Consider the following 26,956-nt stretch of genomic DNA (forward strand, 5'->3'; position numbering starts at 1 on the left):
CCCACGCATGCGAGGGGGAAACACTCTATCCCTCACAGGCGGAACAGGTGAAGTTCACGCGGTTGCTGTTACCGCCTTCTGGAAAGCCATTAGAGTAGGTGGCGCCCTTGCTCGGATGGTTGTAAGAGTGATATTGTGTGCTAGTGCGTGTCCAAATGTCCCTGTTTGTGTGCGTGCGTGGGAAGTGGTGAGCTGTGAGCGCACTGCACAGTAAGGGCGAGGAATATCTGGAGGCGTTCCTGAGCCCTGCCCTTGGTCAAATGAGTACCTGGTGCGGTGTGTTAACATCTTGGTCAAAATCTACCTTAAATGAGTACCTGGTGTGGTGTGTTAACATCTTGGTCAAATCGACCTTAAATGAGTACCTGGTGTGGTGTGTTAACATCACCAGTGGGGAGACAAAGGTGGCTGGCCGTGGTGGCGGCCTCAAGCACCTCCACGTGCGCTGTGCCAGCCGTAGCACAGGGCTCGCTACACAGCACCGGCCCCAACAGTCTCTTAAGCCTTTATGGGGGAGCTTTGTCTGTGTGGGTGACTCTTTACTGCAGGGCCGTCTTCAATAACATCTTCAAATTGTATCTAGGCGCAGTAGGCACTACTGCGCCTAGATATTAAGGCACTACTGCGCCTCGGGCCTACAGAAATTAAAGTGTCTACAAAAACAAATTGTGTTTTTATGATTAAAAAAATATCACCAAGATATATTCTCGAATAAATAAATATTTACATAGCAAGGATAGCCAGTGTTATATACAGAGGCAGAGTAATGTCAAAGTCAATCTTTTTTGTTTCATAAGGTGAGAGAAATGAAGATCGGAGATGAGCTTTGTTAGATATTTTTTTAATTGCAAAATTAGCAATAACGTCTTCAAATTGTGTCTTTCGCACGATCTCATTCTCAGTCGAGAGTAGTGCAAGGGAAGGACAAAGCGGAGTTGATGTCCGATGGTTGATACGAGACAGTTTAAAAAAAATCAGCTTTAGCGAATGACAGCAGCGGTAGCAGTGACATGTTGGCAACAACTGTAGAAAGTTATCACTGAAGGCCTACGAAGCAGAAGTGCCCTCGGCCCTACAATAACCTCAACCCGGCCCTGGTTTACCGAGAACACATTACAGGAGGAATCGGAAATCATTCATATGTTTAGTTTGTTGAAAACATGCTTTTTTAAGTTGTATTGTGTACGGCCTCTATCTACTTAGATATCAACTTCCACTCCAAGTTCCTTCCCTTGGAGGAATGTGTTGAACTTGTATGTGCGTTGAACTTTTTTCGCACCGTATGTAGCCAACCATAAAAACGGAGGTGCACGTAAACATTTGTCCCACGTGGCTTATATTGCTTTGGTTAAAACAAGACGAGAGGCGACGTTTCGGGCAATGACCCTTCTTCACAGCACACACTTTTACAAATAAATGATTTACAATTACTCATTGTTTTTTTTCGGTAAAGTTACGTATGTAGAAATATCATAAAATTATTTTTAAATAAAATAAATCAATCACGACGTTTCGACCGCAACACAAGCGATCTTCATCAGGTGTAAAAAACAAATAGCACATAGGGTGACATCAACGCAACACATAGAGAGCGTTAAACTGCACGGAGGTAAATCCTGTATATGTAAATCCTGTATATGTATTTCTGCTATCTTATAACTCGTATTTGTTCACTCTGTCTATGCTGGTATGTTCAACCCAGAGGATGAACACGAAATTTAGCACTCTTCTGAAATTCGTAGTCCGCCAGGCAAGTGTCTAACTGTGTCGTTGGCCGACTGGTTTTGCATCACGTAATTTTTTCTTAGGTTTGTTTGTGGTATGTTCAACCCAGAGGATGAACACGAAATTTAGCACTCTTCTGAAATTCGTAGTCCGCCAGGCAAGTGTCTAACTGTGTCGTTGGCCGACTGGTTTTGCATCACGTAATTTTTTCTTAAGTTTGTTGAATTCTCGTCTCTCATCTTCTTGTTGTATTTACCTCTGTGCAGTTTAACGCTCTCTGTGTTGCGTTGATGTCACCCTATGTGCTCCCTCGCTATTTGTTATTTACACCTGATGAAGATCGCTTGTATTTTTTTATTTAAAGCTTTCGTGACTGCAGTAATTCATATTCTTAGTTCTTTCGGTAAAGTCACGTTGAAGGGAAACAATATATATTTTATTATTTTATTGTTTCCCTTCAACGTGACTTTACCGAAAGAACTAAGAATAAGATCGCTTGTGTTGTGGTCGAAACGTCGTGATTGATTTATTTTATTTTAATATAATTTTATGGTATTTCTACATACGTGCCTTTACCGAAAAAAAAAGAATGAGTAATTTATGCAGTCACGAAAGCTTTATTTCTTGATTTACAATTAGTTTTGTCCGTTTGGCCACGTATCAACCTCAACAGGTCTGTGCAATTAAGAAACCCCCGCCATCCGACGCGGACACACATGAGATGATTAGCACGTGGCTAAGTGTGGAAACGCGTCAATTGTGACGAACACGGCTCGCGCGTGTGCTATGCGCAAATTTCTTTGCGACGACGCCGACAAGTCTGGGATTGTGGCGCGTGGGCACCACCACCTGTTCAAGGTCGCCACCACCTGTTCAAGGTCACCACCACCTGCTCAAGGACACCACCACCTGCTCAAGGACACCACCACCTGCTCAAGGACACCACCTGTTCAAGGTCACCACCACCAGCTCAAGGACACCACCTGTTCAAGGTCACCATCACCTGCTCAAGGACACCACCTGCTCAAGGACACCACCACCTGCTCAAGGACACCACCACCTGCTCAAGGACACAGGATCCGCTCGCCCGTCCACTCGAGGCCCTTGCTCACGCCGAATGACGGCTGGGTGTTAATCTCCAGCGAAACGCGGTGCAAAATTGTCAACATTTTGCCCGATTTTCCACGTAACCGGTTTTCTTTTTGCTGACAAAACAAAATAAGTTGGCACATTTGTCCACGACGTGACACATCCTTTTGGTGGTGGAGGGTGAGCATAGCTCTAATTGACGTTATACCTACACGATCGAACCCGACAAAAAAACAATTATGAACCCACTTACAGGTCTATATAACAACTTAATTACACCGTTGCTGTGTCTTCTGGTCGGGTGAAATATCTGGGCGTGGGTGGAGACGATCAGGTGGTCAGTAAAGGTGAGAGGCAGAGGTGAGCGTTGGACAGGTGGTGAGCACAGGTGAGCGTGAGTCAGGTGGTGGGCACGGGTGAGCGTGAGTCGGGTGGTGAGCACGGGTGAGCGTGAGTCGGGTGGTGAGCATGGGTGAGCGTGAGTCGGGTGGTGAGCACGGGTGAGCGTGAGTCGGGTGGTGAGCACGGGCGAGTCATGAGCGACGGTCCACAAAGCGCAGGTCAATGCTGCCCCCAGGCCCCAGGAGCCCGTGCGTCTTGGCTGGGACACGAGGGGCCCCGGGCAGCACCTCCAAGCGGAATTCGAGCAGCAGCTGTGAGGAAGACGGGGAAGGAGAAGGGGGCGACATCGCGTCGAGGCGCAGGCTCAGGGCAACGGTCAGGCACGGACGTGCCAGTGTACGAGTCTCGTGCGGGCGCGTGTGTGTGTGGGGTTATGATCGTGGCCCTGCAATAAGCGTGTTCGCCGCTTGTTGCAGGGGTTTGCAGTTCGAATCTGGCAGGTCGCCGTGGTTATTACTGTGGGTGTATTAACAAGGTTGCATTCTGGCCACGGTCACGATCATATTCTCGAGTGCAGTGAGTTGATTGTCGAAGCTTGATCACCAATGATTGCACAACAAAACCTATCACACTAAATTTGGGTTTGCCCTTAATTTGTCCACGTTCCAACTCTGGGAATCAAAAACATCCATTCGATCGTAATTTGATGTACGGTGCCCTCTTGAAAAGAGTGAGTGTGAACGTGCTGCCCTCTGCTGTTGTGACCGGGTTACTTGCAGGCCGTTATCGACCACGAAGGGTCACGGTGCTCTGCTGGACTTCAGAATGGATTGTTCGTCTCGCGACACCGATAGCGCAACTGGGGAAAAAAATAAATAAAACTAACCCTACACTTGCGGTGTTCCTTTGAGATGCCATACGAATCCGAATTGTATTGCACTACTCAATGCGTGTCCGTGCGTGGGGTGTGTATGCGTGTGTGCTCGTGCCCACCCGAGCCAGCGCCAGGTGAATCTCCAACTCGGCCACGCGCCGCCCGATGCAGCTGCGGACCCCGTACCCGAACGGGATCGACGCGAACCCCTGCGAGTGCCACGACTCGTGAGCGGACTCGGGGCACCGGTGCGCTGCCTCCTCCTCCCCCTCCTCCTCCCCCTCACCGCTGCCATCACCGTGGGGCCCCGCTGGCCCACCCCTGGAGGCCCCGTCGCGGAGCCAGCGCTCGGGGCGGAAGCTCTCGGGCTGCGGGAACGTGGCCGGGTCGTGCGAGGTGCTGTAGTGGCACATAGCCAGTTGGGTCTGCGGGTGCAACGGGAGACGCGGGGGCGACGAGGCGCGTTGGCACCGAGGACCGCGGGAATCGGAGGGCAGAGCGTGAACACCGGCTGTGGCCGGTGTCGCTCTCAGCCATACACAAGGCCACGTTCTCCCCCCCCCCCCCCTACACAGGCCACTGGGGCAAATGCTCTTCGCGAGCACTTATGAAGGCCGGTACGGCACACGAGGGGGTGGGGGCGGGGGGTGGGGGGGTGGTGTAGCCAGAACCATGCCCGGCTGCCTTTTCTCTACACGCACCCTTCAGTGTTTGTGGTTGGGGACATCCCGACATTGGACTAATTGTATAGTAGAATAGGCAATTTCCAGGCTAGGTCCAGCATTGGACCGGGAGGGAATTTTTCGTACAATGTTTCGCCAATGCTGCCAGTGGACTGCAGAGCGATGATAAAGGGTCGTGGTGTGGGCAGCAAGATCCTTAGCCACCTTTGTCTCCCCAGTGCTAATGTTTGCACACCAGACCAGATCCTCATTCAAAGCTGATTTGACCTTGGGGAGGCTCCAGGCCAGGTTCAGATATCACCACTGGTTCTAGTTGTGCTTGGGAATTGAACTTGGGTTGCCGGGTTTGTAGCGCCGTGCGCCAACTACTGTACCGCAACTCTCCATACAAACAAAAAATGTAATTCCCCCAACTCGTAAAGCCTTTTGATGGACGAGTGCAGTTTGTGAGCACCCATGAAGGATGTCACGGACCACGAGTGGGTGGTGTGGCCAGCACCACGCCCGGCCACGTTAAACACACGGACCCACCTGCGCGGCATCACGGGCAAGGGATGGGAAGAGGCAGTGGTGGTGGTGGTGTGAGATCCTCACCCCTTTGGGGATGTGGTGACCTCCCAGTACCATGTCTGTCTGAGTCACTCTGCCGTTGCCTGGCAACACCGGGTACAACCTGTGCGACACAACAGCACCGACGTCACCACCAATGCCACCATCACAACCATGCTGACCATCAGGATAATGTGCAGCTCAAAAGTAATCATGATCGTCGTGGAGAATATAAATTAAATAATTAAGTAGCCAATGTGTCTCACAGATATGTCACTCCACATCAACAGAGTTGCTTACAGAACCCATCAGCCGCACGGCCTTCTGGGAATGCGTAATATCGGCAGTGTTGTTTCACTGCCGCAAAACAAAATTCCAGAGTTGTGCTTGTCTTGCAAACCATGCTGCTGAAATTGTATACTCCCCGAAAACTGTACGGCTGATGGGTCGTGTAAGAAACGCTTTTATTTCCTTTATCAGGATGAGTCAATTCCTGGACTCGGATGTCTGAAAATGACTGGATTACTTTACTGATTCTCGATCCGATTACTGGACGCATCGATGATACCAAAACAGTTGGGGGGGGAAAAATGTATCCCTCGCCTCTTCCCGCGGGAAGTGATGGGTGGGGCTTGACGACATCGGTAGACTCGTCAGGTCGAGCGTCACCTGGAGGGGACAACTGCCTCCTCTGAGGGATTGGCCGCGAAAAGAAAGTAGCCGATGATCATTTCTAATCAATGAATCGGCTCCACGTCCCAGGTCAGGGTCACCAGCGAGGAGGTCAGGAGACGACCCGGGACGGTCCACCAATGGAGGATGTCACCAGGAGGAGACCATTAACGCGGCGAGGGCCGCGCGGCGAGGCGGGCGGTGAATCGGAACGTGGAGACGAGAGCGCGGACAAGAGGAAGACCAACACAGGATTGCAGGGACCACGTTGATGCGTAATGATCTGATTATGGCACTACCGTGGGGCGACGTGGCACCAGCTGACCAAAGACCAGAAGTTGAGTAACAGCGCCATGGCGAGGTCGACGCGGCTCGGAGTGCTCGTCCGGAAAGGGGCCTCATGGCTGAAGGCCCCAGGGCCTTCACCCCCCGCCTCACCCCGTACCTGAGCGTCTCCTTGAGGACCCCTCGCAGCAGTGGCATTTCCGCCACGTGCTCGGCTGACGGGGCCCACCCCCCCGACGGCCCCCGCTCGCGAACCTCGCGCAGCACGGCCTCCTGGGTGAGCGGGTGGCGCGCCAGCAGATCCAGGCACCACGACATTGTGAAGGACGTCTGTGGCGTGGAGACACGGGCACCGTGAGGCACGGGAGGCACGCGGGAATGTTGGCACTCGCAATGCAACAAAATTTGGGTTCATACAATGATTCGATGTTGGTGTGAGGGGCACCCAATCCCCCCCCCCGCCAACAATATTATCTGAAAGAACTTTACCGAAAGAACCAAAGTAATTCCTGCATTCACGAAAGCTTCAAATCAAATCAAGTTTGAACCACCTCTACGAGGAGGATTTCCACACAACTCACACTTAACTTCAAATTTAGAAATCTTTTGAAGAACGTAATCAACCAGGTAAAGTGTTAACTGTTGTGTTAGCCAACTCTCTGCGTTGCATTGTATTACATTTCTAAGTTTACGAGGCTTGTTTTCTCAAACTTCCAATTTCTCTCCCCCTGCCGCTCTCTAAAATTGTTCACTAGGTTTGTCAAACTTCCAATTGCTAATTTCTCTGCTCCCCCCCCCCCTCTCTATCTATAAATGCCTCGTCACAGAGGCGTTGTATCTCTGTGTGTCTCTGTGTGTCTGTCTCTGCGTGTGTCTCTGTGTGTGTCTCTCCCCCATGTGTGTCTCTCTCCCATGTGTGTCTCTCTCTGTGTGTATCTCCCCCATGTGTAGCTTTCTCTCTGTGTTTGTCTCTCTGCGTGTCTCTCCCTCTGTGTATGCGTCTCTCTCCGTGTCTGTGTTGTCTCTTGCATATGTGCCTCTCCCAGAGCTTGCATTCATTCATACCTGATGACGATTGCTCGTGTTGCAATCGGAAACGTCGTATTCTAATATTTATTTTATTTCTACGTGACTTTACCGAAAGAACCAACCAGCAATATTATCTGGTCAGCCAATAGGTGAACTCGGTAAATCTCATTGTTGACCCGTGTAGCCGTTTACCATGCGCGGTGCTCGCGAGCGCACCCCAGTCCCGAGCGACGCGACTAAAAGTCGTCTCAGTCCGCGTCCTCCATCGAGGATGGTCACTTTCGTCTCGTCGCGCTACGCGGCTCACGCCCGTCCCTGCCGGGCGCCAGTCGTCGCCCTCGATGATTTTTCCCCTTTTGGTCGACGAATATTTGTGTCGCTGTTTGTCGTGAACACTCGTTCATGCGCCGGGGTTTGGGTGGCGCGTGGCCGGAGTCGGCGCGGCGTGGGACGCGGCCGTGGGTCTCCGCACCGTGTCCACGCCGGCCAGGAGCATCTCGGTCACGTTGGCGTAGAGCTCCTGTCGCGAGAGCGCGCCCGACATGAGCTGCTCGGTCAGGAACCCCGCTTGCCCCCGCGCGGCGCCGCCCGTCGCCCGCTCCTCCTCGAGCTCCCGCGCTCGCGCGTCCACGTGAATCTCGCCTGATGGGGCACGGGTGGGGGGGGGGGGCAGCACGAGCGGGGGCGTTGGTCACGTGAGGGAGCGGGGGGGGGGGCAGCACGAGCGGGGGCGTTGGTCACGTGAGGGAGCGGGGGGGAGGGCAGCACGAGCGGGGGCGTTGGTCACGTGAGGGAGTGTGCCGGGAGAGGATTGGGTGTGGACCTGTGAGAGATTCATCTGAAGTTTACTGATGGACTTCTTAAGAACCATCTCAATATGTTTATTGACATGCAAAGGCATCTCAAGGTATTCATTGACTTGAAAGAAGCCATATTAATGGGATGATGAGAAACCATCTCAAGATGTTTGTGGACAAATGAGAAAGCATCTCAGTGTGATGGAAGACTTGTTTGGGGACATCTTAAGGTGTTGAGGTTGAAAGCACAATTACATATTATGGACACAACATGGCAGATGTTATGAGGGCCGGAGGAGCCACTCCATCTCCGGATCCCTCGACCTGTGCCTCTCTCATCTCTCTGCGCTGTTCTAACTTTGAGAACGGTCTCTGAAGCCTCTTAGGTGGTGGTGTTGGCTGATTGGGGGCCCAAATCAGAAATTATTTTTTGGTGGGCTCTCCCACCCCTTTCAATTAATAAAATCCTGGTGAGATGGCAGATGAGACGTAGACACGAGATAGAGATGTGGTGAGGTGAGAGACCTGTAGACAACAACTGAGACTTGGTGAAGCGAGAGATGAACCATGCAGACAAGACAGGAGACTTGGAGGGGCCTAAGCTTTGTTTGAAACCTACCACCACTGCGGGGAGCTGGGGGGGGGGGGGGGGGTATCCACCCTCTCGACTCCCCCGACAGTGGCCACAACGCCATCGCCCTCCCAGTCCCTGCGCCACCCACGGCCCCCACGCCCCCCAATACTCCCCTGGGCCACTCACTGAAGCGGAACAGCCCATCCCATGAGTGGCAGAAGTCTTCCCAGGGCCCCGGCAGCACGGGCCTGAGCCAGTGAGGGATGGCTCCGGCGTACATGGTGGTCTTGAACATGCTGAACATGAGCTGCAGCGCGGCGATGTAGTCGCGCGTGTCGGCGGGCACCTCGGGGGCCAGGCAGCCCAGCCGCCTCTCGAAAAGCACGCTCGCCATGCCTGCACACGCACACACACACGTGCACACACACACAAAACAAAGATCCCCCGTGTAGCCTTAACAGACTGTAGGGGCAAGTGCTGTTAGCAAGCACCTATGAAGGCCGGAACGGGTACACAAGGGGGTGGGTGGCCAGCACCACGCCCGACCGCCTTTGTCTCCCTAGTGGCAACGTTTACACACCGCACCAGGTACTCATTTGAGGCTGAGTCGACCTAGGGGAGGCCCGGGACCGGTTCAGATAATCGTCACTGGTGTTGGCCGTGAGCGGGAATCGAACCCGGGTCGCCAGGTTCATAGCGCAGCGCGCTAACCGCTACACTACCGCTCCCCAGACGCACAGACACATGTGCCACACACACAACAACAACCGCCATTCGCCACTAAGTGGCGGTGACGTCACAACGACGCTTGGGCCAGGCCTATATTTAAGTCGTGGTTTTGTGGTAATTTTTTTTAAAGTGGAGGGGTTACCAGCCCCTCGCACCCGTCCAGAGCCCCCGTTTAGCCACTGTGGTGGTCACAGACGCCATGAGGGGAGAGGGTCAATCGGAATTGGACCTCCCCCCACAGCACTGTCCACGACAGAGTTGCCCGTCCGGCACTGCGAGGAGGTAGGGGGTTGTTTTGCCGGACACACGTGCACACGTGCACACACACACACACGTGCGCACACACACAGACACACACAGGTGCACACACACACGTGCACGCACACACACACACGTGCACACACACACACGTGCACACACAACAACAACCGCCAATCGCCACTAAGTGGCGGTGACGTCACCACGACGCTTGTGCCAGGCTATGTGCACCTTGAGGCCACGTGGAGTGTCGAACGCCCGCGGGCAGGAGGTCACGGGGCAGACCCAGGTGCCACGGGTCAACTGACTGAGATGACTGGCTGATGCACCACCTGTGCCCCCTACTGTGCCAACTTGCTGTGCTTTAGCCACCCGGCGCTCTGCTCGTTGTTGTGAGCGTCGCTCCTCCGCCCTCCGTTGTTGTTGGAGGGCGACTGCCTCCAACTGCCCAGTAGCGTCCTTCACGAGCCTCCTCCACAGAGGCCGATCTTGACACCGCTGGTACCAGTCATCGGCAAGTCTACTCAGCTCCACGTCCTCCTGTACCACATCACTCCATCTCTTCTCTAGCCCGTGCCGCGCCCGTTTAGCCCCCTCGATCCGGCCGAACAAAAGCTGTTTTGGCATGCAGTGGCTGGGCATGCGGGCTACCTGACCCAGCCAACGCAGCCTTGCCCGCCGGAGGAGCTCACCGATGGGACCTTGCCCAGATCTTTCAAGGATTTGTGCACACAAACACACGTGCACACACACACAGACGCACACACACACACGTGCACACACACACACAGACGCACACACACACGTGCACAGACACACACACACCGCCACCACTGTCATCGTCGTCGCCGCCGGCCCAACGTAAGCACGACACTCCACGTAGGAATAAAAACACTTGTGGTTTTAGTCCATCAGCCTATCCGAGTTGTTGTTGTTGGTGGTGGTGGCGTTGGCGTCAATGTTCGTGCAGCGCCGTCAGTAGTGGTTCGTGGCGGTGTTGGCAGCGCCATCGGCACCTTCCATGGCGAACTTGAAGAGGAGCCCGTTGACGTTCCGGACGGTGCCATCGCGCTCGTCCCGGTCGCATCGCACGCGCGACACGACGTCCTCCACGATGGCGTTGATCTGCTCCGAATGCCTCCACACGGAGCGGGCTCGCATCAGGGGCTGGCGCAGCACCGCCCGCATGCGTAGCCACTCCTCGCCCTCCCTGCGCAGCGTGCGCACGTGTTTTGAACTTTCTTTCGCACCGTACGCAACAGACCGCGACAAATCGGCGGTGCGGGGGAAGGACAACAAACTAAACACGAAAAAAATCAGTTCTAAAGAAACGATATAAGAGTAGGTTCTGCCCTCTCTGGCAATACAACAGGTGTTAGGATGTTAAAACACCAAACAGAAAGCTTTTGCAAAGAATCATGTCTGCATTCACCACACATACTTGTGGTGAACATGTGTAGTGGGTTCACGGGACACGGAGACAGCACCATTTATTTAACGTAACAAGGGTCACACTGGAAGGGGTAACGGCCCCTTCACCCGTGTACACGCTGGGACACCCCCTAGGGCCTAGGCTATCTAGCCTAACTCCTGTGCTCCCAGTTCCTCCAGCTACAGGCGCTAGAGGAGGCTATCTGATCTGGCCCTGGTCAAGCACAGATCACGGCACCCCACCAACCAGACCAACCCTTAAAAGGGCTCTGGCTCTGAGGCTCTGGGGCCGCACCACCGGCTTGCCCTGCTGGCCCTCAAAAGGACTGCGATCAGGGAAGTCCCAGGGTCAATCTAGCCGGCCTTCCTTCTTCACTGGTTCCTCATTCTTGGCCCCAACACACTGCCCCGAGCTCTCTGGCTCCCCGCCCTTTATACCCATACACCACTGAGGGCGGGGCTATAGCGGACGTGGTTGTAGCCACCGAGGTGTGGCTGTGTGTTACCTTCCCACAACACCCCTACAAATGCAAACAATAAACATGCTCTGACAGTATTTGCATTGTCTTTGAAACTGATTGGTCCACACCAGAGACAGCTTTCTTTTGGACCTAGTCTCAAACAGTTGTAGTGGGTTACATTCAGGCACACACTAGAACTTTGGACGGCAACACTATTTATTAGCTACACACAACGGGTAACTCTTAACATGAACAGGATAACGACATAGGGTGGTGGTAACCACCGCTCCTAACTTAGCTAACACACGGGGATACTACTACATTCCTGGACCGGAGACCGAGGATCGTAGATCATCCCAGAGTTGACAGCACAACAGCCCAGAACAGCCCCCAGCTCTCTGTCCACACCCTGCTTATAACCACTCCGGCGTGGCCGGCTCCGCCCCAGGCCACGCCCCCCTTCCCGATCCTTCGGGAAGGCCTGAGCCCCCAACCACGTGACCCCCCTGGGGCCCCTGGCCCCCATTTATCCGGTCACGTGTCCTGTTGGGTTCACGCAGAGTGTCACGGCCTGACACGACCTCCGTGACACCCGCCTACAGCCCCCATACCGAGCCAACACAGTAGTGTCGTTCTACTACACTACACAGTGTAAGACCAGAGGACGCCAATAGGCGAACAGCGAGTTTTTGAAATTCGTTTTCAATTTAGATTTAAAAGTGCATAGCTCCAGTGGCTTCCTAACATCGGAAGGGATGGAGCGTTCCAGACGGCCACAGAAGCGCATCCGAAAGCGCGCGGATGCAGTCAACGAGCATTCGGCCGTCGCCAACTCGTCGATTTCGTCGCTAGGTCTCCAGGCTCTTGGGGTTCTCCGGTCCGCCGCCAACGCGGGCATGCCGCGAGCGCGGGGGGGAGCGACTCACGTCGAGATGAGGCCGTTGGCGCGTCCCCGCAGGGCGCGGTACTCGCGCCACGAGGCCATGTTGGCCCTCTGCGGCGCGGGGCCCTCGGAGCGCAGCACGTGGGCCACCAGCCCCGGGGACGCCAGCGACACCACGAACTGCGGCCCGAAGCTCGTGCCCCACATGGCGCCAAACCGATGAGCCTGCTGCAGCTGGGGACCGTCCAAACAGCGCGGGGAGACGCGGGGGACGCACGGGGAGACGCGGGGGACGCACGGGGAGACACGAGGCGTGAGACATGGGAGGCACGAGGGAAATGGGACAGGAAACACGCGGAGGGCCGCACAGTGACGAGTGCAGTCGCACGCGCGCAAACAACTGCAGCCACGCAGCATACGGTATGATGTGGCCTCAGCCTGTATTCACGGTAATATTCTTTGCGTAACACATTTTTGTTGTATTCTCGGAGTTGAAATGTATCGACGCCAAGTGCAGAACTGAATTTGCAGTCATTGGTGACTTGAAGAGCTGATTTTAGCCCGGGCCAGAAATAAAACTCAGGTGGTCAGGGTAACAGTGCTGGACTGCACGTCCCATCAATACATGCTGTTCACATTTAAATGTTATTCACATGATTTTCACTGACTGGACATTGTAGCCTTCCTACAGCTATATATGTCTTGATCAGCTCAAGCCTCCAGTAAATCACGTGACTTCTGTGTGGCGACCCCCACTCTGAATCCCTCCCCTCTCCTCTCCCCCCACCCCCTGTGAGAACAGAGCTCCGCTTAGTGCAGCTCCCTTCTACTGCTCGCTCCTTCTCTCTCCTCTCTCATCATCACCACCACCCTCTTATCATCACCACCACCCTCTCATCACCACTACCCTCTCATCAACACCATCACCCTCTCATCACCACCGCCCTCTCATCATCACCACCACCCTCTCATCACCGCCACCCTCTCATCATCACCACCACCCTCTCATCATCACCACCCTCTTCATCATCACCACCACCCTCTCATCATCACCACCCTCTTCATCATCACCACCACCCTCTCATCACCACCACCCTTTCATCACCACCACCCTCTCATCACCACCACCCTCTTCATCACCACCATCCTCTCATCACCACCACCACCACCCTCTTCATCACCACCCACCACCCTCTCATCACCAGCACCCTCTCATCATCACCACCACGCTCTCGTCCCCACCCACCACCCTCATCACCACCATCTCATCATCACCACCATCTCATCATCACCATCTCATCATCACCATCCTCTGATCATCACCATCACCACCGCCACCCTCTCATCCCCTACATCTTGACCTGGTCATTCCTGCTGCCCTCCCTCCTCCTATTCCCCTGCCTGCCTGCCTGGCGCTCCTTCCTGCTGCCCGCTGCTCATATCCAGCCGTGCCCTCACTGTCTCTCTTGACTCCCCCTTCCTGGGGTGTGCCATGGCTAAAAAGTTTCATCTGTTTAATACATATATCTGTTATTTAAGGCCACAAAGTGTTTTTTGAGGAGTGTGTTAAGTTGTTGCTGTCAACTGTGTTTGTACGCCACTGCAACAGCAGCAGCACCACAATGTGTTTATATCTGTGTTAGTGTCGCCAAGATATCACATTTATTGCAATATCAGTTTAACGTAACTTTATTACTGTATTTCGCATGTCTGTTATTGCATCGTTGGTGTTGTGAGTTTCTGTACTTGCAGAACAAACTAAAATTAATTAACTCTACGGTACGTGCGGCTGTGCGGTCGATCTCTCTTTTTTTTTAAACGCATCTACTACTCGGACTACACAGACGGAGCGAGGGAGCCCTGTGCCCGTGTACAAGGGGTGTAACGTCGCCGCGTCAGGGAAGGCGCACCCAGGATACACGTACAGAGGTCGCATCGCAATTTCCACCACAACACGTTCAGCATTGCCGTGTCTCAAGCGCACAACGCCTAGCCGCCTTTGTCTCCCCGGCGTTGATGTCCGCACACACCGCGCGGCAGCAGACGAGAATCTTTTAAGGCCGAGTCTACCTCGAGGAGGGCCCAGCAGCTGCTAAGTTAGTTCGTTCCTGAGAACGTCGACCTGCATAGGACTCGAACTCGGGGCACATCACGTTACACACCCACGCACCTCGATCCCATCACCCACCTGTATCTCGTGGATGCGGCTGAAGCCATCTTTCCAGAAGAACTCCACCAGGTTCGAGGCGAAGCCGGGCCCGGGGAGATCCCGCACGGCCCTCGGCTTCCGGGCGGTGGTTCCCCCTCCTCCCCCCACTCCTCCTCCTCGCCGTCTTCCCACCTCGTCCTGAGGCAGCGCCAACGCGGCCGGGCCGGGTGGAGTGGAGTGGAGCGGGCGAGGGCTGCCGAGGCGACTCGTGGAGCCGGAGCGGGGCCCGAGTCCCGCGGTCTCCCGGGACTTGCTCAGCACTCCGCGCAGCGCCTTGGCGGAGCGCATGGTGCTGGGAGCCCAGCCCCACGGGAGACGCGGAGACACGACCAGTCAGTCACGGAGACACCGCCAGTCAGTCACGGAGACACGACTAGTCAGTCACGGAGACACCGCCAGTCAGTCACGGAGACACCACCAGTCAGTCACGGAGACACAGCCAGTCAGTCACGGAGACACCGCCAGTCAGTCACGGAGACACAGCCAGTCAGTCACGGAGACACCGCCAGTCAGTCACGGGGACACGACCAGTCAGTCACGGAGACACCGCCAGTCAGTCACGGAGACACAGCCAGTCAGTCACGGGGACACCGCCAGTCAGTCACGGGGACACCACCAGTCAGTCACGGGGACACGACCAGTCAGTCACGGAGACACCGCAAGTCAGTCACGGAGACACCGCCAGTCAGTCACGGAGACACCGCCAGTCAGTCACGGGGACACCGTCAGTCAGTCACGGGGACACCACCAGTCAGTCACGGAGACACAGCCAGTCAGTCACGGGGACACCGCCAGTCAGTCACGGGGACACCACCAGTCAGTCACGGGGACACGACCAGTCAGTCACGGAGACACCGCCAGTCAGTCACGGAGACACCGCCAGTCAGTCACGGAGACACCGCCAGTCAGTCACGGAGACACCACCAGTCAGTCACGGAGACACCGCCAATCAGTCACGGAGACACCGCCAGTCAGTCACGGAGACACCACCAGTCAGTCACGGGGACACGACCAGTCAGTCACGGGGACACGACCAGTCAGTCACGGGGACACCGCCAATCAGTCACGGAGACACCGCCAGTCACGCGGGCAGGGCGGGGGGCCGGAGCTCGGGTCCGTGAGAGGGATCGGGTCAAGGTGGCCACGTTTCCCACTGTCAACCAAACTCGGACGTGCGCCTCGCTGAGCACGAGGCCCCTTCTGGGAGCTGTGCGGTCTCCCCACTGGAATGGAGCTTCCCACTCGCTAGCAGCGGTACGGTGTGGCCAGATCTGGTCACACATCACAATTCCCGTTGCCACACGAACGCCGCAGCAGATGCCAATTCACGGAATGTGTACGGGGTCACGCCCGGTATAGTTCGGGTTGGAGATATGTGGCAGAGTGAATTAGTACCAGCGCATGCATGCCAAACCGACCTATCGTCCTGCTCAAATTGTGACCGGCGTGCGTTTACTCTGCAACACACCGGTGTGCTGAACTAGTATCTAATTGGTAAAGTCACGTAGGTATGAAATAAAATAAACCACGACGTTTCGGGCGCAACACAAGCGTCCGTCATCAGGTGCTTTCCCACCTCATGACGGACGCTTGTGTTGCGCCCGAAACGTCGTGATTTATTTTATTTTATACCGACGTGACTTTACCGAAAGAATCAAAGAGTAGGGAGGTCTCCTCGGGCGCCAAGTTAAGTTGGGGGGTGGGGGGGGGAAATTCTAAGAAATAAAATGCAAATAAAAAATAATACAGATGAAATAACCCAAGATGTCATTATTTCAAATATCGTGCGTGTAGAGGGAATGTGAATCACAGTTAATTTATAATAGAGTTTTTTGGGGGTGTTAGACTGCGTAAATATATAAATGTGTCGTTAAAACCCGCCACCACCCGACACAGCCAACTAGTAAGGGTTGTCAGCACCCCACCCCGATGGGTTGAACCCTTGGCTGTGTCGGGTGGTGGCGGGTGCTAACGACACATTTATTTATTTACATAATTAATTACTCAAAATATCTGAGAATGTATTGGTTGGACGGACGGGCAAACCGACAAATTATTCCTCTGTTTAAAATAATAACACTTAAAAACATGAAACGGAAACTTGAGGGGCAAAATTTTCCAATTTTTCCCAAGGCGCCAGTTGCTGGCAAGCTAGTCTCGGGCCGCCTCTGCCTGTTAGCGACTATTGTGGTTGGTATTCGAGGCAATGCGATATGTAGTAGTCGTGGCTTGTTGGTTAGAGATAGCCCTGGGTTCGAGCTATCTCTCTAACCCAGGGCACACGGAGTCTGGGTCGTGTAGCTGCGAGATGCAGAGGGAGACAGATAGACAGGTTGGGACAGAGAGAGACAGGGTCACAGAGAGAGAGAAATAGAGACAAGGTGAGACCCCGGGGGGGGGGGGAAGGATGAGACAGGGGGGGGGGAGACACAGGCTAGGATCGAGGCTGTATACCCGAGCACCCGGATGGGTTGAAATCTTGAAGGGCTGCGAGATGAGAGGACCCGGCAGAGGCAAGTACCTGGTAGAGAAGGGGACCTGGTCCTGGTAGAGCTGAGGATCCGGGATGGTCGAATGTTGGTGGAGACCCCGTCTGCGGCGTCTTTATGGGCGTTTGTCCGTGCGTCATTCACTAAAACGCTTCCCTTGGCTTGCACAATGAAGGCATTCTTTATGAGAGCGAACTCAAGAAATGTGCCAACGAAATGAAAAAATAAGCGGCTTATGAGCGGGTACTAGCACGCAAAACCGCGGTTTATGCTTCTCGCCTTGTTCGAATGCGATTAGCGTTGCCCTCTCGACAAGCTTGTGACCACCAAGCATTCTGATCCCAGACCTTGTCACCTCCCTCCTTGCTGAGATGCCACTCACCCGTTGATGGAATTGGCCAAACACGTTCCATTTGCAGGACCCGCCTGAAAGTGAGTCTGGACACTCGGGCTTTGACAGGTGAAGTTGGGCAGCGACGCAGCCCACTGGTAGCGTGTTTGCCGCTCGTTGCCGAGGGTCGCGGTTGGAATCCAGTGGCCGCCAAATTAATACTGCGATGTGTGTAGCAACCATTACAATACTACGCGCCGTCGGCTTTCTTACTAACGGGACGATGCAAAACACTGCCAATAATAGCATGGCCAGGCACCTTCTTCCCGTGCACTCAGAGAAGATGCACCACGTGCATCTTCCAAGGTGTGGCCCAGGGTGAGTCTCAGTGTTAGGGGGTCCCAAGTGGCCCAGAGTAAGTCTCAGTGTTAGGGGTCCCAAGTGGCCCAGGGTGAGTCTCAGTGTTAGGGGGTTCCAAGTGGTCCAGGGTGTCAGTGTTAGGGGGTCCCAAGTGGTCCAGGGTGAGTCTCAGTGTTAGGGGGTCCCAAGTGGCCCAGGGTGAGTCTCAGGGTTGGGGTCCCAAGTGGCCCAGGGTGAGTCTCAATGTTAGGGGGTCCCAAGTGGTCCAGGGTGAGTCTCAATGTTAGGGGGTCCCAAGTGGCCCAGGGTGAGTCTCAATGTTAGGGGTTCCCAGGTGGCCCAGGGTGAGTCTCAGTGTTAGGGGGTCCCAAGTGGCCTAGGGTGAGTCTCAGTGTTAGGGGTTCCCAAGTGGTCCAGGGTGAGTCTCAGTGTTAGGGGTTCCCAGGTGGCCCACGGTGTGGATCCCAAGTGACTCAATCCTTTGCCCCCTTGAGGGGAATGCTTAAAAGGTGGGTTCGGATTTACTTTTTTATGTTAATTCAGAGATTATAACGTGCATAAATTGGCTTGGTTTCTAAACACATCATAAGGCGCATTAAGCCACTATTTACTGGAATAAATTGTTTCACGCCATTTTTGCCAATAAAATTTTTTTAGTAATTTTCGCAAAATTTAGTGTGGCGGTTCCTTCTCTCTTTTTTTAATTTGATACAAATGTAAACAATAGCCATATATCAGACTTTATTCTTGAGCTGGCGATAGAGGCATCGTTTTCTTCCTTGTAGCTCTCCTGCACTTCTCATCAAACCATGCCTTATCTCCGAGCTTTTTGTTGGAAATATATATCTGGGTATTTATAGCAGCGTCATAGCATTAAAGATCATGTCAGTAACCTCGCCACACGTCTTCCCAGGGTCTTTCACCGATAAGACTCTTGACCAGTCTGTAGACGCGACGAAACCTCTCATTGCCTAGTAATTGGCTTTGTTATATTGCCACACTTTCCTCTTACAGGGCTTGTCTCTGTCCACACGGACATCAAATTTGACCAGGATTGGGTGATTATGGTTTGAGGTAACCCAGGTTGGTTATCGTTCGAGATACGGCAGAAAGGTCGGTCATGACGAGGTCCAGGATTTGATCACCTCTTCTTGGAAATTCAACAATCTATTGAAAGCGCAAGCAGCTTGCAAGCTGTCGAGCTCGGCGGCTAGCTGAGTCTGTTATTCGGCTACCTATCCAGTCGGCATGATGGACATTGAAGTCTCCCATCAGCATGATGGAATGTGCATCAAACTCTGTCATTTTTGACAGGGTTTCAGTGTCCAGGTAATGAAAGATGTCATTGTTAACACTGGGTGATCTGTACACGGCTCCTATGAGTAGCTTCCAGGAACGTAAGGTGACTGTGAGCCATACAAGTTCCATATCTGTGAGATCTCCTTTAACAGTCATGATGGACGGCAATTCCTTGGAGGCAATACACCGCAATGCCCCCTCCGGATAAGGCAGCTCGATCTATTTGGCAGCACATAACCGGGCATTGCAATGCAGCCCGCTCCATCTTGAACAGATGGGTCCAGGAATGTTTCCACCACGATGACAACTGTGGGTTCCTTCTCATTGAACAAGTTGGCGACTTCTCCGATGTCGCATCTCAGGCCACGGATGTTGACCTCGATGATTCGCAGTTCATACTCTTTGGTTCTTTTCGGTAAAGTCACGTAGGTAAAAATAAAATAACAAAAAATCACGACGTTTCGGCCACAACACAAGTGGCCTTTATCAGGTGAAGGGACTGGACTGTCCAGAGGACAGCGTTGGAGTGAAGACAGCAAGCCCAGGTCGCGTCCTTTAAGCTGTGTGGGAGGAAACAAAAACGCCTTGACAAAGGAATTAGCATAAAATGATGTACTGGATCGGCACGGTGGGGGGGGGGGAGTTTACATAATGTTGGTGTGAAGGGAAATAAGCTGCTGTGAAAGTTTGGAATACCACTACTTGAATAAATATACTGTACCATTGAAAATTAGTTTAATGTTTGGTTTGATTTAGAACATCTTTCCAATGATTGCTTAATTTGAAACCATCCTCTCGGTTGAAATTGTGTCTGTGTTTGTAAATCTGAATTACCTCGTGCAGTTCCTTGTCTCGTAGTCGGTGGGCAGGCATAGGTCGTTTCCGTTTTGATCCGTCCTTTCGAGGCTTGGCATTGTTTCTTGTAGCAATTGAGAGTAGGGTTCAAGGGTTGCTGGCCCTTGACCCCAGACATGCTTGACCAGTGCGGTGGAGGTACACGCTTTACACGACTTGATCTGAAAGCATCCGAAGACTCATAACAGATCGTGCTCAGGCAAGAGCCACTCGGTGAAAGGTGGGCTGAGCAGCGCTTTTGTTATACCACGGCGACCGCGGCGGTCAGGGTGACCACAGTGACTGCGGCAGCCACGGCGGTCAGGGTGACCACGGTGATCACGGCGACCATGGCGACCACGGCGACCACGGCGGTCAGGGTGACCACGGCGGTCAGGGTGACCACGGCGGTCAGGGTGACCACGGCGGTCAGGGTGACCACGGCGGTCAGGGTGACCACGGTGACCACGGCGACCATGGCGACCACGGTGACCACGGTGACCACGGTGGTCAGGTGACCATGGCGGTCAGGGTGACCACGGCGGTCAGGGTGACCACGGTGGTCAGGGTGACCACGGTGGTCAGGGTGACCACGGCGGTCAGGGTGACCACGGCGGTCAGGGTGACCACGGTGACCACGGCGACCATGGCGACCACGGTGACCACGGTGACCACGGTGGTCAGGTGACCATGGCGGTCAGGGTGACCACGGCGGTCAGGGTGACCACGGCGGTCAGGGTGACCACGGTGACCATGGCGACCACGGTGACCACGGCGGTCAGGGTGACCACGGCGGTCAGGGTGACCACGGCGGTCAGGGTGACCACGGCGGTCAGGGTGACCACGGCGGTCAGGGTGACCACGCTGCTCCGCCCCAAGTCGCCGTCCGCGTGGCAGGACGCGCAGAAGAAACGCCGTCCGCGACTGTCATCATCCGGACGAATTCCTAGTCACTGCTTGTAAAATTAGATTAGAAAATAGGGCACCAAAACAATGTTCGAGATAGGAGGGGGTCCCAATTTTATTTCGGGAGATGCAAGTCGTTTGTTGCGGTCAGCTGCCGCCAACACCTGATACGAGTCGCGAGGAGCGTCAGGGAAGAACGTGTCGCTGGAGCAACCCACAGAAGCGAACGTGCTGCTGCAGTCCGTTACGGCACCGCCGCGATGATAAAGCAAGCGGGGCGGCCCGAGGTAAGAGGGAGCATCCGTCAATCCGTTCTCGCAACAAAATGTATGCACAGGGGCTCCCCTACTTACGAACGAGTTAGGTTCCAGAGGTCTGGTCGTAAGTCGATTTGTTCGCAAGTTCAACTTTACTCCTGTCGATTTCAAACACGTTGTACGGCGTGTACACTGAACACGGGGAATGGCTTCAAAAGTTGTATAATCTCCTGGTTGTTCATGTTATGCAGATGTATACGCCACCGGTTCATCACGTTCTGCAGATGTAGATGCCACTGGTTCTTCACGTTCTGCAGATGTAGACGCCACTGGTTCTTCATGTTTTGCAGATGTAGACGCCACTGGTTCTTCATGTTCTGCAGATGTAGACGACACTGGTTATTCACGTTCTGCAGATGTAGATGTCACTGGTTCTGCAGATGTAGACGCCACTGGTTCTTCGTGTTCTGCAGATGTAGATGCCACTGGTTCTTCACGTTCTGCAGATGTAGACACCACTGGTTCTTCATGTTCTGCAGATGTAGACGCCACTGGTTCTTCATGTTCTGCAGATGTAGACGACACTGGTTATTCACGTTCTGCAGATGTAGATGTCACTGGTTATTCATGTTCTGCAGACGTAGATGCCACTGGTTCTTCATGTTCTGCAAATGTAGATGCCACTGGTTCTTCACGTTCTGAAGATGTAGATGCCACAACCGCCATCTATTGCGTGACGGCTGAACTTACGACTCTCGGTCCGAACAGGCAACTGGACATACGGGACAGGTTTGTGCGTATCTCTCGTGAGTAAAGTCCCTGCACGTATGTTGAACTTCTTTCGCACCGTACGTAGCCAACCGTGCTAATCGGAGGTGCTGATGACCACGTTTGTTGTTTTTGTCCATTTCATTGCAATTTTACTATCGGCTTCGTGCCATGTGACAAGTGGCATTTTGATGTTTTTTTTTATAAGAGCCAGTGACTCATCCTGATGTCATAACAAACGCTCCGCGTGGTTATAACTGCGATCGATGATCGTCGCCGACTATCGGGGACGACTCGCGGACTCCTCTTTCAACGTATGGCCGGTGTGTTTAACGGCAATAAGAACAACGAAAGTCGTCGAAGGGATACCGCGTACCGTCACGTGTGCTGTCACGTGTGCCATCACCGCCATCTTCTCTGTGGTGCACAAGACTGAGTTACTCCACCCACAACAGATATAGCACGGGATTTTTGTTGCTCCTCACCCGTGCATTGTCTTTGTACTGTTCGCCTCTTAGCGTTTTTCCGTCTGACACTGGTAGTGAGACTAGGCCATGAAGAAGGTTGTCTCTGGTGTAGGCCAGTCACTTTCAAAGACAATGCCATATATAATGATATTATCAGAGCCTGTTCACCACAAGCGCTGTATGTGGTTAATGCAGTACTTGATTCCTTCCAAAAGGTTTCTATTTGGTGTGTGAACGTCTTAACACCTGTTTTATTTCCAGAAAGGGTAAAAACCTCTTATTTTCAAAGACCGAGTCACTCCACCCACCCAAGACTGAGTGAATCCACCCACCCACATAGATCAGCTCCCACCTCCTCTCCTGGGTTATCCATTCGGGGTTATCACAAAAGGAAGGTGGAATGGCAGGCCCGCTTGAGAACCCACCGAACGACTTATTTTATCCGCACACGCAGAGTCAGAATCGGAATATTTATTTGTACTGCAGGACATCCAATGAGCTGTGAAGCTCTCCCCCCCCAACCCCCAGGAGACACGGGGTTGACCGGCCTGGCCACAGCAACTAAATCATTCCCTCGACCGCCACTTAAAGCCACGCTTTCATCCACGTGCGGCCAGCGCCTTGGGATTTAATTTTGCGGCGAGCAGCGCCAAGCTCTGTGATCTGCATCCCTGAGCTCACCGCTTCAAATTCCCACGGGAGAAATGGCAGGACGGTATGTGCTTATGAAAGTGCAAGAATTTTAGTACGCTGTGAAGGCGGGATGTTCTCGTCTGCGCTGTTCGTGCACCACAGCGGTCTGGCTCTTTCTCTCTCTCTCTTTCTTCACTCCCAACGTTGGCAGCGCAGCGGTCGTGTGGGTCAGGGCACGCTGCACCCTTGGGATGAGGCTCGTGTGACGGTCACAAGGGCATTGCAATTGGAGGGCCCCAGGTGGTTTTGGGTGTCTGGTTGGCTAGGTCCCGGGCTTCAACCGATCACTTCCCTCCTCAACCCAAACGCTCCTCCACCCAACCAACAAACACACGGCCCATGTGGTTGGATCTTTCTCATTTGCGGCACTATCATCGCTTCATTCACGTCAACTCAAAACACATCGCTTTTCACGAGCGTACAACAACTCACAGCCAAGACATACCTTCATTTTATAAATAAAAACTGAAGATATTATGTGAATATTTTTAAATGTTGAGTTTGCGTATCAAAGTGATGACGCTTCGAGTGACAAGAGTTTGTGCCATCCGTGTGCGTATGTGAACAACAATAACCCTGACTCGACTCGAAACAAATCCACCCGATGGAGACCCACAGCTTGGAAGCAGCCGTCCTAACGAAAGGTGCCATCCATTTAGTCCGTACGCATGGAGGGGGTAACCCAAATGCGTACGCGTGCCTATGGGGGGTCTACTGACAATGTCCGTACGCATAGGAAACGGGGGGGGGGGGGGTGAAGCCTCGATTATAATTTGTCTACATTGGCCTTCAAATTAGTTAGATAATGCGGCGGTGGACTGTTTGCTTAAACACGTTAATAATATTGTTAACTCACCTTTAACCCCGTCCAAGGACGGGTGTATTGCAGTAAATCTGAAACTTGCAAGCGAAAATCAGACCGCAACGTGATAAGACATTGCATCAACGCGTGTGCAATTTGTAAGGGTGCGGTGACACAGACCTATTTCATTTTAAGGTTATAATCCCTTGTTCATCATGACGTCCTTTTTACTTTGATGTCTCAACAGCGTTACGGAGATCGCGTGACGTGAGGGTTCTGCCTTTGTAGTGAGGGTTGTGCGTTAACGCCGAGGAGAGGGGAGGAGGCGCCCCCCCCCCCACATGTGGAGTGACGTCACATGCTCATGATTATAAATGAGGGGGGGGGTGCTCTATGAAGTGACGTCACCCGCTCATGATTATTAATGGAGGGGAGGTCCCATGTGGAGGACGTCACCCGCTCATGATTATTAATGGTGGGGGTCCATGTGGAGGACATCACCTGTTCATGATTATTAATGAGGGGGGCTGGCCGCCGTGGAGTGACGTCACACGCAGGACACAGACATTTCTGGCTCATTATAGTAGTACAGTGAGGGAAAAAAGTATTTGATCCCCTGCTGATTTTGTACGTTTGCCCACTGACAAAGAAATGATCAGTCTATAATTTTAATGGTAGGTTTTTTGGACAGTGAGAGACAGAATAACAACAACAAAAATCCAGAAAAACGCATGTAAAAAATGTTATAAATCGATTTGCATTTTAATGAGGGAAATAAGTATTTGGCCCCCTCTCAATCAGAAAGATTTCTGGCTCCCAGGTGTCTTTTACAGGTAACGAGCTGAGATTAGGAGCACACTCTTAAAGGGAGTGCTCCTAATCTCAGCTTGTTACCTGTATAAAAGACACCTGTCCACAGAAGCAATCAATCAATCAGATTCCCAACTCTCCACCATGGCCAAGACCAACGAGCTCTCCAAGGATGTCAGGGACAAGATTGTAGACCGACACAAGGCTGGAATGGGCTACAAGACCATTGCCAAGCAGCTTGGTGAGAAGGTGACAACAGTTGGTGCGATTATTCGCAAATGGAAGAAACACAAAAGAACTGTCAATCTCCCTCGGCCTGGGGCTCCATGCAAGATCTCACCTCGTGGAGTTGCAATGATCATGAGAACGGTGAGGAATTAGCCCAGAACTACACGGGAGGATCTTGTCAATGATCTCAAGGCGGCTGGGACCATAGTCACCAAGAAAACAATTGGTAACACACTACGCCGTGAAGGACTGAAATCCTGCAGCGCCCGCAAGGTCCCCCTGCTCAAGAAAGCACATATACATGCCCGTCTGAAGTTTGCCAATGAACATCTGAATGATTCAGGGGACAACTGGGTGAAAGTGTTGTGGTCAGATGAGACCAAAATGGAGCTCTTTGGCATCAACTCAACTCGCCGTGTTTGGAGGAGGAGGAATGCTGCCTATGACCCCAAGAACACCATCCTCACAGTCAAACATGGAGGTGGAAACATTATGCTTTGGGGGTGTTTTTCTGCTAAGGGGACAGAACAACTTCACCGCATCAAAGGGACGATGGACGGAGCCATGTGCCGTCAAATCTTGGGTGAGAACCTCCTTCCCTCAGCCAGGGCATTGAAAATGGGTCGTGGATGGGTATTCCAGCATGACAATGACCCAAAACACACGGCCAAGGCAACTAAGGAGTGGCTCAAGAAGAAGCACATTAAGGTCCTGGTGTGGCCTAGCCAGTCTCCAGAGCTTAATCCCATAGAAAATCTGTGGAAGGAGCTGAAGGTTCGAGTTGCCAAACGTCAGCCTCGAAACTTGGAGAAGATCTGCAAAGAGGAGTGAGACAAAATCCCTCCTGAGATGTGTGCAAACCTGGTGGCCAACTACGAGAAACGTCTGACCTCTGTGATTGCCAACAAGGGTTTTGCCACCAAGTACTAAGTCATGTTTTGCAGAGGGGTCAAATACTTATTTCCCTCATTAAAATGCAAATCAATTCATAACATTTTTGACATGCGTTTTTCTGGATTTTCTTGTTGTTATTCTGTCTCTCACTGTTCAAATAAACCTACCATTAAAATTATAGACTGATTATTTCTTTGTCAGTGGGCAAACGTACAAAATCAGCAGGGGATCAAATACTTTTCTCCCTCACTGTAAATCCTTGATCGTTACTGCGTGGATTCAATATCGGCCGTTCTATCGGATTCGGGGGGGGGGGGGGGGGGGTGTGCGTCAGGCGTGCAGGGAGGGGGGGGTAAAGTTTCGACAAGATTTTTGCGTATTCACTCAATGGATGGCCCCAAAGGCCGTGCACCACCGATGACCCCATCCCGACCCCCGCGTGCTTCCCTCCACTGGCTGCCACTCCCCACCACCGGGTCTTGCCCATTGGGCCCATCGTCCCCTTCACGTGATGCGTCCTGCCCAGCTCGCTCGCCCTTTATCCCAAACGGACGACGTCTCGAAGACGAGAGGGAGGAAGCTGGCTCTCTGGCTCCACAACATGGAGTGCCTTTAAGAAGGATGAACTTGATTCATGAAAGGCAGCCTACTCCTCCTGTGCCGATAGAACGGTGGCGAAATGTTAACTACCTCGCCTGATATACAGGAGGTCGTGAGTTAAATCTAGATCCTGACAAATGCTGTATATTTGGAGTTTGCGTGTTGCCTCGCCCTGTGGCCGCGTGGATTTTTACCCGGGGTTTTCTCTCCACATTGAGAAGCATTGCGTGTTAAGAGTACTGGGCTGCTACAAATTTCGACATAAGCCACTTCGTTGAGCTATCATGTGTGGGCCCACTCAATGTGGGACGAGTTTAGTTTAATAGTTTAAAGAAAAAGGTTTAAAAAAAAACCCTGTATTTATTTTCAATGAATACACCACGCCCAGCTATAATTTACAGTCAGAAGTGCGGACCCGACAGCAAAAAATGGGAAGGGAAAAACGAATTTCTGACAAGGTGCACCGATACTGAATGAGAGAGAGACGCACGCTTGGAATTGCAACGAGAGACGGGCGTGAGAGAGGGGCACGTGGATCGGCGAACGAACGCTAATCGGAGACGTCGAGGGGGGGGGGGGGGTTCGGATAGGCCGTGCCACCGACATGACCGGCAGGCGGACAAGACGC

The 26,956-nt window shown here is 53.0% G+C and overlaps 1 protein-coding gene and 1 long non-coding RNA gene across 2 annotated transcripts; one reads left to right on the forward strand and one right to left on the reverse strand.

Annotated features, from left to right (window-relative positions):
- Window positions 1-825: 825 nt before the first annotated feature.
- CYP27C1 (cytochrome P450 family 27 subfamily C member 1) lies at window positions 826-17,288 on the reverse strand. The gene is made up of 10 exons (XM_032965435.2): window positions 17,112-17,288; window positions 14,570-14,882; window positions 12,425-12,615; window positions 10,623-10,816; window positions 8,806-9,015; window positions 7,721-7,890; window positions 6,380-6,549; window positions 5,308-5,386; window positions 4,150-4,455; window positions 826-3,467 (listed from the first exon to the last, which is right to left on the reverse strand). Exons 2-10 carry the CDS (start codon window positions 14,876-14,878, stop codon window positions 3,348-3,350), a joined length of 1,749 nt encoding a protein of 582 aa, XP_032821326.2. The 5' UTR covers window positions 14,879-14,882; window positions 17,112-17,288; the 3' UTR covers window positions 826-3,347.
- LOC142929768 (uncharacterized) lies at window positions 4,148-7,060 on the forward strand. Its single transcript, XR_012945919.1, has 2 exons — window positions 4,148-4,278; window positions 6,025-7,060. It is a non-coding gene; the product is annotated as an uncharacterized LOC142929768 (long non-coding RNA).
- Window positions 17,289-26,956: the final 9,668 nt, after the last annotated feature.

This window comes from Petromyzon marinus, chromosome 34 (assembly GCF_048934315.1).
Source record: "Petromyzon marinus isolate PM22_M1 ecotype Great Lakes invasive population chromosome 34, UKy_Petmar_22M1.pri1.0, whole genome shotgun sequence".
NCBI lineage: Eukaryota > Metazoa > Chordata > Hyperoartia > Petromyzontiformes > Petromyzontidae > Petromyzon > Petromyzon marinus.

Coding starts and splice junctions, on each gene's coding strand:
- CYP27C1 (XM_032965435.2), bottom strand. CDS start 14,878: ATGCGCTCCGCCAAGGCGCTGCGCGGAGTGCTGAGCAAGTCCCGGGAG. Junction 6,550..7,720: donor TCCTGGCCGGCGTGGACACG/GTGCGGAGACCC, acceptor TCCACGCCACAG/ACGTCCTTCACAATGTCGTG. Junction 3,468..4,149: donor TTCACCTGGCGCTGGCTCGG/GTGGGCACGAGC, acceptor TCTTCCTCACAG/CTGCTGCTCGAATTCCGCTT.